Source organism: Amblyraja radiata, chromosome 31, assembly GCF_010909765.2.
Source record: "Amblyraja radiata isolate CabotCenter1 chromosome 31, sAmbRad1.1.pri, whole genome shotgun sequence".
Taxonomy (NCBI): domain Eukaryota; kingdom Metazoa; phylum Chordata; class Chondrichthyes; order Rajiformes; family Rajidae; genus Amblyraja; species Amblyraja radiata.
Window position 1 is genome coordinate 10601089 of NC_045986.1, and position 15755 is coordinate 10616843.

At 43.0% G+C, this 15755-nt stretch overlaps 1 protein-coding gene across 6 annotated transcripts in view; it reads right to left on the minus strand.

Annotated features, from left to right (window-relative positions):
• Nucleotides 1–15755, minus strand: part of clstn1 (calsyntenin 1) — a 78206-nt gene that overhangs the window by 40643 nt on the left and 21808 nt on the right. For all 6 annotated transcript variants that reach the window (XM_033047870.1, XM_033047871.1, XM_033047868.1 and 3 more), the window contains exon 2: nucleotides 2476–2598. In XM_033047870.1, coding sequence (XP_032903761.1) covers nucleotides 2476–2598 — 123 coding nt within the window. The remainder of the gene's footprint in view (nucleotides 1–2475; nucleotides 2599–15755) is intronic.

A 15755-nucleotide genomic window follows, 5' to 3' on the forward strand; every position in this document is an offset into this window, starting at 1 on the left:
TAAATGAGTTAGATGGCCAGACTGCACTTGTTGGTGTAATGTTGGTGTAATGTTGAGCTGCCAGGGTATTCTGCTCTAAAAATGCATTACTAATGTAGTACTCTACAGACACCTCTATAGTTTTCATGCAACAATTAGCGACCATATTTGTGTTTGCCCAAAAATAAAATAGCCTGCCCAACCAACTATTTAATGGAACAAATTGGTTTCATGAAATGTGATCCTTTATGCCAAATCAATTTAATGGTTGTTGTGGATTTGTGCAAGTAATTATCCAGCTGTTCTATTGCCAAGAGCTGTAGTATGCAGAGAATATTCCTGTTTCACACTGCTGCAGTGAAAATTCACTCCAGTATCCAAAAGAAGTGGCCCATTTGGAGATGGATTGATTTTAGTTTCTTGCTTCATTAACCACATGGGGAGATGTAGAAGTGTGATGAGACACAGGCAAGGATGGTCTTGTCAACCTACCTGTTAAAATTTACTGGATGTAGACAAAGGAAGTTAACATACACATTGGCAGAAGAGCTCCTGCTAATTCTTTAAAAAAAACTAACAGTTCAAGTCACTAGAGCAGAAAATTTCGTTGATAAACAGCAGGATCACCCATTTAACCTCTAAGCCAAAAACCAGGGGGCAGCAGAAAAAACACATCTGACAGTTCATACATGTCCCAGGAGTATTAGGTTACATTTACTTTTGTTCTTTTCACTACCTTTCATGTAAGAAAAGAGCAAGATCTAAAAAGGTGTCTTTAAATGCTATTTGAGGCTGATGTAGGAAAAACAGCATTATCATCTTGCAATGTTTCGGAGCTTCTGCATTATCAGCTATACAAAGTCGTGTTCATTTGAATAAATATTTTTATTGCATATATAAATAGTAATCAAAATTCTCATCAACAATGGACCATTCATTTTTACTATTGGAAAGTGGGGCTTCCCCTGCTGGCTTTTTCAAATTCTGCTAGTTTATCAAGTAACTTTTGAATTACACAAAGGTAGACAAAAATGCTGGAGAAACTCAGCGGGTGAGGCAGCATCTATGGAGTGAAGGAATAGGCGGCGTTTCGGTCGAGACACTTCTTCAGACTGATGTGGGGGGGGGGGGGGGGGGGGGGGCGGGAAAAAGAAAGGAAGAGACGGAGACAGTAGGCTGTGGGAGAGCTGGGAAGGGGAGGGGAAGGAGGGATAAAGCAAGTCTACCTGAAATTGGAGAAGTAAATGTTCATACCGCTGGGGTGTAAACTACCCAAGCAAAATATGAGGTGCAGCTCCTCCAATTTGCGGTGGGACGTACTCTGGCCATGGAGGAGGCCCAGGACAGAAAGGTCCGATTCGGAATGGGAGGGGGAGTTGAAGTGCTGAGCCACCGGGAGATCAGGTTGGTTATTGTGAACTGAACGGAGGTGTTCGGCGAAGCAATCGCCAAGCCTGCGCTTGGTCTCACCGATGTAGACCAGTTGATACCTGGAACAGTGGATGCAAGAGATGAGATTGGAGGAGGTGCAGGTGAACCTCTGCCTCACCTGGAAAGACTGCTTGGGTCCTTGGATGGAGTCAAGGGGGTAGGTAAAGCGACCGTGGAGGGGGTGGTATGGGTGGGAAGGAACGAATTGACCAGGGAGTTACGGAGGGAACAGTCTCTGCAGAAAGCCAAAAGAGGGGAAGATGGGAAGATGTGACCAGTGGTGTGATCCCGTTGGTGGCGAAAATGTCGGAGGATTATATGTTGTGTGACAGCTGGTAGGGTGGAAGGTGAGGACAAGGGGGGGGGCTCTGTCCTTGTTATGAGTGGGGGTAGATGGGGAGTGAGAGCGGAGCTACGGGATATATAGGAGAACCTGGTGAGATCCTCATCTAGAGTCGAAGAGGGAAAACCACCGTTCCCTAAAGAATGAGTACATCTCAGATGCCCTGGTTTGGAACACCTCATCCTGGGTGCAGATGTGGCGTAGACGGAGGAATTGGGAGCAGTGGATAGCAAATACTTTCTACACCACAAACACGAGCATTATTGCAATAGCTTGAATAAAAACACCTTTGAAGCACTAGAATGTGAGTAGTATGCATTAAATATTCCACTGTTAATTACTGAAAGAGTTCTTGGGACATTTCACAATCAATAGAAGATAGACAAGGCAAGGCCTTGCTTGGTTCAGTACCACAGCATTTATTTTTTCAGCGCAGAACTCCATTATCTTTAAGTTTAATGAATCCTCTTTAAAACAAATAAAGTTGTAACAAATAGTTCTATTAAAAGGTCACGTATGTGGCAAATTTGACGAAGTTGCCCATAAGTGGCAGCAATAATCCCTGGCGCAAACGGAATAATTCATAAAATCAAGCTTATGTGAATTTGATATCCTTTGATGTGAATTTGACATCATTTGATGTGAATTTCAAATCACGTTTCTGGAGTTACAATACAGTAAATAATTTAAAACATGGACATTTTTCCAATCAATATACCTACCAGCATAACGCAGAGGTGCATCTTTATCCAAGGCAATTAATGGAGGATCCAGCAGGACTGTGACATCATTCTCCGTTACAATACCATGATAAGTGGTTTCTATCCAAGGCTTGTGCTTGTTTACTATAGAAATAAAAACCACCATGAACGGTTGACTACAAAGAATTATGCATTTTTAAATACAAAGACAAAAAAAATGTCTGGTAATATAAATGAAATCATATTCATGAATATAATCTCATTTCAAATTTGCAGCTTCAAAATTATAATTAAGGACAATGTGCACACAATTATTGATATCCAAAATTCATTACACCTTGTCCGCAAAATTATTGCAGCAAGCACCGTAACAGCATAGCTTTCTTAACTCAAATATCTTAGAATGTTGCATATTTAGTCACAATCCTTGTCAGGATAAAATAGCAGCTTTAATCACATGTCATCCAAGAATGCTAATTAGTATAAAACCAACAAATCTGGTTAAATCTTATTTAAGCAGGAAAAGCAAGAATGTGGGACAATGATTAAAAAAGCATACAGTTATAGAGCCGCAATAGATGGTTTATAAACATGCATGTATCAAACTCTGTAAATATCATGTTGTGATAGTATCATCAAAAGAAACTCTAACGTATTTAGTGTCATCATGGTTTTAATGGGCAACCAATAAGGACCTGAAGATCTGCATTGCAGAATTTTAAGAGGAGTTAAATGGATTTAAAAGGTGCTTTTAAAGATCCGTAATGTTTCGGACAAAGACCCATCATTTATTTATTTGCCTCTGTACTCCACAATCTGAAATTTGTAATAGAAAAAAAAAATTGCATATTGTCAGATTTTAATAAAGGCTATTTTTATACATTTTGGTTTAACCATGTAGAAATTACAGCAGTGTTTATACATAGTCTCCCCTTTTTCAGGACACCATAATGTTTGGGAGACAGCAATGTCATGTAAATGAAAGTAGTCATGTTTAGTATTTTGTTGCATATCCTTTGCATGCAATGACTGCTTGAAGTCTGCGATTCATGGACGTCACCAGTTACTGGGTGTCTTCTCTGGTGATGCTCTGCCAGGCCTGTATTGCAGCCATCTTTAGCTTATGCTTGTTTTGGGGGCTAGTCCCCTTCAGTTTTCTCTTCAGCATATAAAAGGCATGCTCAATTGTGTTCAGATCGGGTGATTGACCTGGCCACTCAAGAATTGACCATTGTTTAGCTTTGAAAAACTCCTTTGTTGCTTTAGCAGTATGTTTGGGATCATTGCCTCGCTGTAGAATGAACCGCCGGCCAATGAGTTTTGAGGCATTTGTTTGAACTTGAGCAGATAGGATGTGTCCATACCATTCAGAATTCATTATGCTACTACCATCAGCAGTTGTATCATCAAGTGAGCCAGTACCTTCAGCAGCCATACGTACCCAGGCCATAATACCCCCACCACCGTGTTTCACAGATGAGGTGGTATGCTTTGCATCTTGGGCAGTTCCTTCTCTCCTCCATACTTTACTCTTGCCATCACACTGAGTGGCGGCGCTGCACTGGCAGCAGCGGCTCATCGGCAGTCCCGTTTTGCTTGTGTTTTTTGTGTTGTTTATTTTGTTTGGTTAGTCTAGTTTTAGGTTCTTAGTTTGTGTTTTGGGGGGGGGGGTTGAAACGGGTTTTGCAGTCTCTCCCTGCGGGGGGATGCGACTTTTTTGTCTTATTCCCCTTCTCTGCCTCCGCCTGCGCTGAGGCCTAAATGGAGCTGGCGACCTCGAGGCTCCGGAGGCAGAGCCCGTCAGGACTCGCCCTGAGCTCGCTCCCGTGAGGGCGGTCCGGCTCAGGGCTGGAACAGTGCTCCCGTGAGAGGTTGTCGGGGCGGCCCGGCCAGAGGGAGAAGCGACGCCCAAGTCGGGGCAGCCCGGCCAGAGGGAGAAGCGACGCCCAAGTCAGGGCGGCCCTGCCCGGGGAAGAAGCGACGCCCATGTCGGTGGGGGGCCCGGCCCGGGGGAGGTTCGGCGCCCATGTCGGGACGGCCCAGCCCGAGGCTGAAGACGGTACGGTACTCACGTGAAGGTGGCTGGGACGGTGTTCTGGCGGTGGTGGCCTGAGTCCGGGGTTCGGCCGCGGGCCAGCGGCTGCATCTGCAGGATTGGTGGGCGGCAGCTTCAACCACCCCGGGCCGCGGTGTTTGAGCCGCGGGACTGATTGTAACATCGCCCGGGGGGTATCGCCTCAGCGCAGAGGGAGAAGGGGAGGGAAGAGACTGCAGACCTAAGACTTTTGCCTCCATCACAGTGAGGAGATGTGGGGTGGACTCACTGTGGTGGATGTTAATATGTTTTTATTGTATTATATGTATGACTGCTGCAATTTCGTTCAGACTTCGGTCTGAATGACAATAAAGGCTATCTATCTATCTATCTATCTATCTATCTATCTATCTATATGTTAATCTTCGTCTCATCAGTCCACAAGACCTTTTTCCAGAACTGTTGCTTTTTTAAGTACTTCTTGGCAAACTGTAACCTGGCCATCTATTTTTGCAGCTAACCAGTGGTTTACATCTTGCAGTGTAGCCTCTGTATTTCTGTTCACGAAGTCTTCTGTGGACAGTGGTCATTGACAAATCTACACCTGACTACTGAGGAGTGTTTCTGAGGATTTTTCTTTATTATGGAGAGAATTCTTCTGTCATCAGCTGTGGAGGTCTTCCTTGGCCTGCCAGTCCCTTTGCGATTAGTAAGCTCAACAGTGCTCTCTTTCTTCTTAATGATGTTCCAAACAGTGGATTTTGGTTAACCTAAAGTTAGGCTGATGTCTTTAACAGTTATATTCTTGTTTCTCAGTCTCATAGTGGCTTCTATGACTTTCATTGGCACTACTTTGGTCCTCATGTTGATAAACAGCAATACAAGTTTCCAAAGGCGATGTAAAGACTGGAGGAAAGACTAGGTGCTGAGAGCTCTCTTATACCTGCATTAAGGAGGCATTTAAACACACCTGAGCAATTACAAACGCCTGTGAAGCCATGTATACCAAACATTATGGTGCCCTGAAATGGGGGGGGGGACTATGTATAAACACAGCTGTAATTTCTACATGGTGAAACCAAAATGTATAAAAATACCCTTTAATAAAACCTGACAATGTACACTTGAAGCACATGTGATTTTTTTCCTATTACAAATCTCAAATTGTGGACTACTGAGGCAAATAAATAAATGGCGGGTCTTTGTCCCAAACATTATGGAGTGCTCTGTAGACAATGCTCTGGTTATTTTCTTCCAATGATCTATAGGTTTAGGTACTCTTCCTGTGGATTGGAGGATAGCAATGTGGCCCTATTTTTTTTGAGAGGGAAACAGAAAACAGGGAACTGAATGTCAGCAATAGAAAAATGCTAGAATCTACAATGGAGGTAATAATAGAACACCCCGCCGCATCTGTTCCCAGGATGAGACATTCCATACCAGGGCATCGGAAATGTCCTCGTTCTTCAGGGAACGGGGATTCCCCTCCGCCACCATTGATGAGGCTCACACCAGGGTCTCATTCATACCCCGTAACACTGCTCTCTCTCCCCATCCCCGCACTCGCAACAAGGGCAGAGTCCCCCTGGTCCTCACCTATTCCATGGAGCGCAGGAGGATAAGGTAGTCCCTCTGGTTGCACCCCACCAGCCGGCAAATACAACACATAATCCTCCGCCATCTCCAACGTGACCCCCACCACTCGCCACATCTTCCCATCTCCCCCCATGTCTGCCTTCCGCAAAGACCGCTCCCTCCGCAACTCCCTCGTCAATTCTTCCCTTCCCTCCCGCACCACCCCCTCCCCGGGCACTTTCCGTTGCAACCGCAAGAAATGCAACACCTGTCCCTTCACCTCCCCCCTCGACTCCATTCAAGGACCCAAGCAGTCGTTCCAGGTGCGACAAAGGTTCACCTGTATCTCCTCCAACCTCATCTACTGCATCCGCTGCTCTAGATGTCAGCTGATTTACATCGGGGAGACTAAGCGTAGGTTGGGCGATCGTTTCGCCGAACACCTCCGCTCAGTCCGCAATAACCTACCTGAACTCCCGGTGGCTCAGCACTTCAACTCCCCCTCCCATTCCCAATCCGACCTCTCTGTCCTGGGTCTCCTCCATTGCCAGAGTGAGCAACAGCGGAAATTGGAGGAACAGCACCTCATATTCCGTCTGGGGACCGTGCGTCCGGATGGCATCAACATTGAATTCTCCCAATTTTGCTAGCCCTTGCTGTCTCCTCCCCTTCCTTAACCCTCTAGCTGTCTCCTCCCGCCCTCCCATCCGCCCTCCCATCCGCCCGCCCTCGGGCTCCTCCTCCTCCTCCCCTTTTCCTTCCTTCTCCCCCCCCCCACCCCCCATCAGTCTGAAGAAGGGTTTCGGCCCGAAACGTCGCCTATTTCCTTCGCTCCATAGATGCTGCTGCACCCGCTGAGTTTCCCCAACAATTTTGTGTACCCTGAAACATATAACAGGATTGAGCAGAGCAGAAATTATTTAGGAACAGAAACCACGGAATTCTCAGTGAAATTAATGGATATGGTAAATTTGAATGCTCTGATAGTGTTCACTAAGGCTCTGCGACACATTAGAAACACCAACATGGATTGAAAATTAGTTAACAGATAAAGCAGAGTAAATATAAAATAAGTTCTCACATCAGTAGGATCCAACTAGTGCAGTTTCAGTCAGCAGTGCCTGGGCCTCAGCTATTCACAATCTATAATCAATGATTTGTTCGAGGGGACCAAATTTTCAAGTCTGCTTGCAATACTAAACTGGATGGTAATGCACGTACAGAGGAGGGTGTGAAGAGGCTTCAAATGAGCACGGTCAAGCCGAATGGGCAACATATGCAAATAGACTAATGTGGGGGAGGTAAGAAAGCATTATATATTTTGATGCACATAATAGAAAGATAGTGGGAGATTTGATAGGAGTCAAGTCAAGAGTCAAGAGAGTTTTATTGTCGTGTCCTAGATAGGACAATGAAATTCTTGCTTGCTGCAGCACAACAGAATATGTAAACATAATACAGAACAGGAGATAAAAGTTCAGAGTGTCTATATATCATAGACATATATACACACACACAATAAATAAACGGATAAAGTGCAATAGACTGTTATTGTTCAGAGTTTGTTTGATGTCGAGTTTAAAAAGTAACAAGGTGACTAGTTGAAGGCTAATATGCAAGTGATTAAGAGGCAAATATTACATTAGCCTTTATTACAAGATCCCTATATTGCAGCGCGTCATATTGCAAGTGTACATAAGTGCTGGTAAGACTATGCCACGAGTACTAAATTAGGTTAGAATGCTATGCAGAACTTTTCATAAAGGGGGTTAACAAAGATTAATGATTAGATTCTAATGATGACAGGTTTGTCTTACAAGAAGCGACTGAATAGACAAAACTAGATTTGTAAGAATAAGAAATCTCAAAACAAAATTCTTAGCAGGGTAGATTTTTTCCCCCCCCAGACTTGAGATTTTCGGAAAAGGAGGTAGAATTTGTGAACAAGGGAAGGCAATTTAGGACTGAGACAAGAAAATCTCTCTTCACTCAGAGGGTGGTAAACCTTGGAGTTCCCTATCCCAGGGCCCTTTGATGCTCTGGTATGCTGTTCATTATGAGAACACTGATAGATTTCTGGGCATTAAAGGAATTAAGGGAAAAAAGGATCATGCTTAGGTCTTTATGATTAGTCGAGTAGGCATAAAGTTTTCTCCACTTTCTTATACAATACATTTCTAATATAAACATTAAAAATAGGAAACTTGCAGAATCAGTTTCAAAAGAGAGAATCAGGTGTGGTGGAAGTCTTAAATGAAATGCCCAAAGATAAAAACCTTTCGTCATAGACAGTGCGAAAACAGGCCCTTCGGCCCAACTCGCCCAACAATGTCCCAGCTACACTAGTCCCACTTGCCTGCGCTTGGTCCATATCCCTCCAAACCTGTCCAATCCATGTCTAACTGTTTAAGCGATGGGATAGTCCCAGCCTCAACTACCTCCTCTGGCAACTTGTTCCATACACCCACCACCTTTTGTGTGAAAAAGTTACCCCTTGGATTCCTATTAAATCTTTTCACCCTCATCTTAAACCTCTGTCCTCGATTTCCCTACTCTGGGCAAGAGACTTTGTGCATCAACCTAATCTATTCCTCTCATGATTTTGTACACCTCTATAAGATCACCGCTTATCCTCCTGCGCTCCATGGAATACAGACCCAGCCTATTCAACCTCTCCCTATAGCTCACACCCTCTTGTCCTGGCAACACCCTCGTAAATCTTTTCTGAACCCTTGACAATATTTTTGTTATAACATGGTGCCATTAATTGAACACAATATTCTAGATGTGGTCTCACCAACGTCTATTACAACTACAACATGACCTCCCAACTTCTATACTCAATACTCTGACTGATGAAGGCCAAAGTGCCAAAAGCCTTTTTGACCACCTTATCTACCTGCGACTCGACCTTCATGGAGCTTTTATTTTGCTAGATCATTTTTATAGCATTTTAACAACAAGACTATTAACCAACTTCATTTCTTCTCTACAGACACACTGCATGTCCCGCTGAGTTACTCCAGATGTGTCGATCTTCCAGTCTTTAATGGATTATATAATCCAGAGTAATCCACCACAAATATTCCCTTTCAACTGCCCATGATTATCATGAAGGAATTATGTTCAAGATATTTCTATGATACTCCCCACCAGTAGTTCCAATTGTCAAGATATACACATTTGTATTATCTTTAATATTAAGTACATTTTTACAAATTGGATAATTGCTTGAAAAACGGTGTTATTGGGAAAGGTGGACAAATGGGACTAATTCATAGCGCTTTCAAAGAGTTATGGGGCTTTTTCACGGGGCGACTTGTCGCAAGATGTAACCAGAGTGAAGTGGTCGTGGTCTAGCACGATAGCACACGATATAACGGGGTGTAGATAAAGAGTTCCCACGGTACTCGACATTTCCGTTATTTGTGCGAGTGACTTGTCCGTCTCCCGAGCTTTCCCGTTAAATCTTGAATGAACATTGTGAACTACACGTGGCACAAATGATGTCACTTTTTTTTTCACACACTATAAATATCCTCCCTTGGTTGAATTGGCTCATTTGGAGACATGCCTATACTAAGTAGTTTCGAGTACAGGATGGTGGTTTTTTTCATTGACGCGCTGTATGCAGCAGCCCACTATGTGCATCGAGGACGCTTGCGTGAAGGCAGAAGGGAGAGATTAATTAAAAAGAGAATTAAGAGGAAGTCTCACTGGGTGTGAAAGAGCAAAGAGGCCATCTCTGCGCTTACTACAATTCACAATTGGGGAGTGTGCCGTGGCAGGACAGCTATATTGATGGGTAGCCGACCACAGGAACACTACTGCATGTTAGCAGAAATGCATAGCAAATAAGCTGACTTTCTAGTGTTGAAAAGTGCTTCCTATAAGATGTTCGTCCGCAAAACCTGCCATTCAGCACATTGCATTGTCCCTTTTAATGCCTGTTTAGGCTTGTTGCGGAGGTTAATGAATATAATGTGTTTAAAATAATCTAGCGTGCCTCATTTGTTGATTTTCGTGTTTGCGAGGCCCTTTTATAGACTAATGTTTGGTGTGATGCACCTTCTCTCAATATGTGCAAGAAGTCGTCTTTTTATATTGTCAAATAGGAATAAAGACTTTGTCTCACATTTACCGTGCTGATTGGCTTATTTTATTTTCTACCGAGAGGTGAAACTTTCAAACGTTTAAATAGCTCAACAATTGATGGACCTGAACACTCAAAAATGAAACCTAATGAAAATGTGATTATATCACCTCCCTTCAACTATTTTGTGTTTCAGCATGAGAGGGATTATAACATTAGAGACATTCATCTTTTGTAGTGATGTGTTAATGAAGAATTGCAGACATCAAGCTGATAGTAAAAAATATATTTATTTAACAATGAGGCAAACAAGCACTGACAATCAAACTGCTGAGGTAAAAGCTTTATCACACTTCAAGCTATCATAAAATGTGGAGCCACCAACAGAAACAAAGTAATGCCCAAGAGGAAAAGACACACATATTAACATACAGACATTTATAAAGGATATTGAGAACACCTTTTTTACTCACCTTCTGTCCCCTCTGTCCAGCTTCCGGGTTTACCGTTCGCAGGAGTTCCCACGGTAACCGCAAGAGTTATTACGGATATCGCACGGATATCGCACTGGCCACTACGTTCATATAAAGTTGCAATGCTCAACCACAAGTGTACAAGTCACTCTTGGAGAAATTCAAGCTTGCTTGAATTTTCTCCCGAGTCACCAAGTTACACGATTACCTGCCGTTAGCGCCACAGTGGTCCACGAATGCCGTACGGTTATCGCACGAGGTTCCCACGATGTTAAACTCTGGTTAACTCTTGCGTCAAGTCGCCCCGTGAAAAAGCCGCTTTAACATTGGCATGATGTCTCAGATGCCTCAAGCGTTATGATACATTGAACATAATTAGACAAATTCTTCACTTATAACAAAGTACAACATATGCTGTTGAGGACAGATTTTATTTGGAAAACAGCTAAATTAAAACTACCACATCCACTGGATAAATTAAATTGCATTGGCCATTCCCTAAACTCTGCAATTGTTTTCAGTTGCATGCTTCTCCACATGCCTTTTGTTTTTACATCTGACTTGGCATAATTTGACAATCCTGTCAATTTGACAAGCTTGTCAATCCTGTGTCAACCCCTACCTAAACACCCCCAACTCATGAATATAACATTTTCTAATGGGCTAGATGCATATCTTTGCATATTATCTACAAAGCTCTATACTGTCTACAAATTCAAAGAGCATAATATTTTAAATAGCCAACTTAAAACTACCAAACTGAAAAGATTCCCCGCCACATCATTTGATATTGCCATTCCTCTTATTAACAGTTCAAGATTACATCATGGGCACACCATTTCTCTACACCTTGGCCTGCTGCCTTCAAAGCCAACGCAAATGAAAGTTGAAGGCCAGGATTCCAAATGCCTCAAGCACATTGACTTATGCTGCCACTTCAAGTACTTTTGCATCTCCACACTAAAGTCCATTTGCTCCTCTATATGGCAGTTAAAAAAATAATTCTTAATTTTGTATTCTACCCATTCCGCCCTCCGGACACATTGTTCTTTACACCCCCCATCCACCCCCCACCTGTTACCAGCGATATGGTGGCGCAGCGCCAGAGAACTAGGTTCGATCCTAACTATAGATGCTGTCTGTACAGAGTTTATACTTTCTCCCCTTGACCTGCATGGGTTTTCACCGAGATCTTTGGTTTCCTCCCATACCCCAAAGACACACAGGTTTATAGTTTAATTGTCTTGGTATAAATGTAAATTGTCCCTCGTGTATGTAGGATAGTGTTGATGTGCGGGGATTGCTGGTGGGTGCGGACTTAGTGGGCCGAAGGGCCTGTTTCCGCGCTGTATCTAAACTAAACCAAGTTCCTGTTCCCATCTTCATCCATTCATCTCCTATCCCTCCTACTGAGGGTCCCACTATTTATTTTCTCCCCTTCCCACTTTAATCCCTTCCACCATTATCCGTTCCTCTGGTTCCACATTTCATTTCCCATTTTACTCTTATATTCCACATCTGCAGTCTTTTGTCTCCACTTCACCTCCACCCATTGTTACCATTTCCATCCATCTGACAATCATCTCCCCTCGCCTGTATCCATCTATCACTAGACTGTCTGAAATCAGTCTGAAAAAGGGTCTCGACCCGATACGTCACACATTCCTTCTCTCCAGAAATACTGCCTGACCAGCTGAGTTACTCCAGCATTTTGTGTCTATCTTCCATCTCTCAAGAGTCAAGAGTGTTTTATTGTCATATGTCCCAGATAGAACAACAAAATTCTTACTTGCTGCAGCATTTGCTGTCAGTTATAGAGCTATATAGCACAGAGACAATCCCTTTGACCCAACTTGCCCATGCTGACCACACTAAAAATCTGGGCTTGTCTCATTTGGCCCAGATCCCTATAAACATCCAAAGTACACAAAAATGCTGGAGAAACTCAGCGGGTGCAGCAGCATCTATGGAGCGAAGGAAATAGGCAATGTTTCGGGCCGAAACCCTTCCCCTTCCCTATAAACATCCATATGTCTGAGAGTTCTAGTCCCTCCCCTTTCCCTCACCACTCTTTACCAGCTTTCTCTGTCTACTTCATCAACCAGAAGGGTCCTAATCCATCTGTTCATTTCCCTCCATAGATGCTGTCTGGCCTATATATTCCTCAGCACTTTACTTTTTACTCAAGATTCAATCATCTCCTGTGTAATGCTCAGAAAGGCTGCTTCATTTCCCTTCTTAAAATAGACGGCATATCAGAAATAACTAGGAAGCTTCGTAAACTTGCACATCACCAAAATTACACTACAGGTCCTTTGAATATTTTAAAATGTGTGCCTTGTATTTCAACTTCTAATCAATCTACATGTGTAAGGCAAGTACCTGGTAGTTGGCCTAACATGGGCCTCAGCGGCAACAGGAGCCTCAGTGGCGGTGGGGCCTCTCTGTCTATGAGCATGAAGGGGGAGGGGAAGACAATGGGGACCAGGCGTGGGGGGACCACCGGGAGGGACAGTGGGAGAACAAAGGGGACCCGGTGCGGGGGAGCACTCTAGTTTAGAATCCTCTGCCCAAGGGATGTCTGTGTTTGTTTGTTTGTACATTCGTTTCTGTGACGGGGCTGCGCACACGGCAGCCAGCCAACAGTTACTTGCCTTTTTCTTTTTGTTTTCACTTTTAATTTCAAGTTTTTGTGTACTTTGTGTTGTGATTGTCGGCAGACCAATTTCCCTCCGGGGATGAACAAAGTTTTATCGTATCGTTTTAAAAAATGAAATGTTTATGCTGGATATATGTAACCAAAATAGAACTTAAATACTTAAGTCATATAAAGATTTGGTGGAACCAAATGGCCTTTTCTTGATAGATTACACGGCTTCATGGAAAACCTAAATATAATGCAGTGAATATCAAACCAATGGAAGAGGAGGAGGGAATGCATTAGCTGTGGTTAATGAGCTTTCATATTTTATCAGGTTTTTCAGACCCATAGTTTCAATCATATCCTTGTGGGTCTACAAAATGGGATACATGACTTCTATGCTTATATTGCAAAACAGATAAGTTACATGGGGAAGTAGGAAAATTTATATATTTTTTATCACTTGTAACAGGCCTGTCTGATGTTCACCTAGAACCTGCCAAGTATAGAGTACCAGCTGCTTTGGACAATATCTAGTACATGTCAGTTACTTAGCGGGCTTATTGAGAAAGACGTTCTTATTTGCTCTAAAGTGAAGATGGCAGAGTGTTTTGCTACTACAGAACTATAATATTCCATTACAATTCTGTACCAGGATTACCAAATTATTCTCTCTGCAATGTTCTAAAGCAGTCCTTCAATAGAGGTCAATTTAATTCCACTCGGATCCATGGGCTTCAAAATGACTTATTAAACTAGAAACCTGCACGTCTTTGGGATATGGAAGGAAACCAGAGTACCTGGAGGAAACCCACAGTCACAGGGAGAACGTACAAACTCCACACAAGACTGCAACCAAAGTCTGGCGCTGAGAGACAGCAGCTCTGACCAGCTGTATCACTGTGCTGCTCATTTAAAACTGTACCCATTTAAGGATAAGATCATAAGAGAAAGGAGCAGAATTAGGTCATTCGGCCCATCAAGTCTACTCCGCCATTCAATCGTGGTTGATCTATCTCCCTCTCCAAACCACAGTTAGGAGAGTTCAGGTCCAGTGCCAACAAACGTTCATCATTTGTTAACCTACTCATTCATGCGCTCATTCTTGTAACCTCCTCTGGACCCTCTCCAGAGCCAGCACATCCTTCCTCAGATATGGTGCCTAAAATAGCTCACAATATTCCAAATGCGGCCTGACCAGCGCCTTAAAATTACATCCCTGTTTTCGTATACAAGCCCTCTCGAAATAAATGCTGTATTACATTTGCTTTCTTTACTACCAATTTGACTTGCAGATTAACTTTTTGGGAATCCTGCACCAGCACTCCCAAGTCCTTTTGCACCTCCGATTCCTTGATTCTTTCCCCTTTTAAAAAATAATCTATGCCTTTATTCTTACTACCAAAATGCGTGACTCCACACTTTGCCACACTATATTCCAACTGCCACTTATTTCCCACTCTCCCAACCTAACCGTCCTTCTGCACAGTCCCTGCTTTCTCTACACTACCTGTCCCTCCACCTATTTTTGTAACATCCACAAACTTGGCCACAAAGCCTTCAATCCCCTCATCCAAATCATTAATATACTATGTGAAGAACAAGACAAAATGAAGAAAGGTCTGAAGTAGGGTCTCGACCCAAAACGTCACCCATTCCTTCTCTCCAGAGATGCTGCCTGACCAACTCATTTACTCCAGCATTTTGTGTCTACCTGTGAAGAACTGTGGTCCCAGCACAGAGCCCTGCGGAACTCCGCTAGTCACTGGCAGCCAAACAGAAAAAACCTCCTTTATTGCCACTCTTTGCCTTCTGCCATCCAGCCAACCTGATATCCATGCTAATATCTGCCCTTTGATACCATGGGCTCTCATCTTCATTAGCAGCCTCCCATGGCACCTTATCAAAGGCTTTCTATAAATCTAGATAAACAACATTTAGATAGATAGATTATTCCTTTAATAATCCTTTTCAGGAAATTACAGTGCCACGACAGCTTCAAGACAAACATAACACCACACTTTACTTCTTCAAAGAATTCCAGAAAATTTGTCAGGCAAGACCTCCCCTTCACAAAGCCATACTGACTTCAGCCTATTTTATCGTGAATTTCTAAGTACTCCGTAACCTCATCCTTTATAATGACTCTAAAATCTTACCAATCATCGAAGTCAGACTAACCGGCCTATAGTTCCCACTATTCTGCTTTGGTCTTCAAATGTAAGACAAAGTAAAAAATACCTGCCTTATGTTCTCTCTTAAGCATTTGGCCAAAATCAATGCTTCTGATGATAACATAGGAAGGAAAGTAATAGGCTTAGAACCTGCTCCTAAAGAATTCAACTGGAATGATTGCACAATTAACAAAGTAAAATAATTGAAGTATACTATTCATCCGTTATGGAATGGGCTGGGGGAGTAAAAGAAAAAGACCACAGAAGTTTACTGCTGGCCATTGGACCAAAATTGTGGTTGAACAAAATG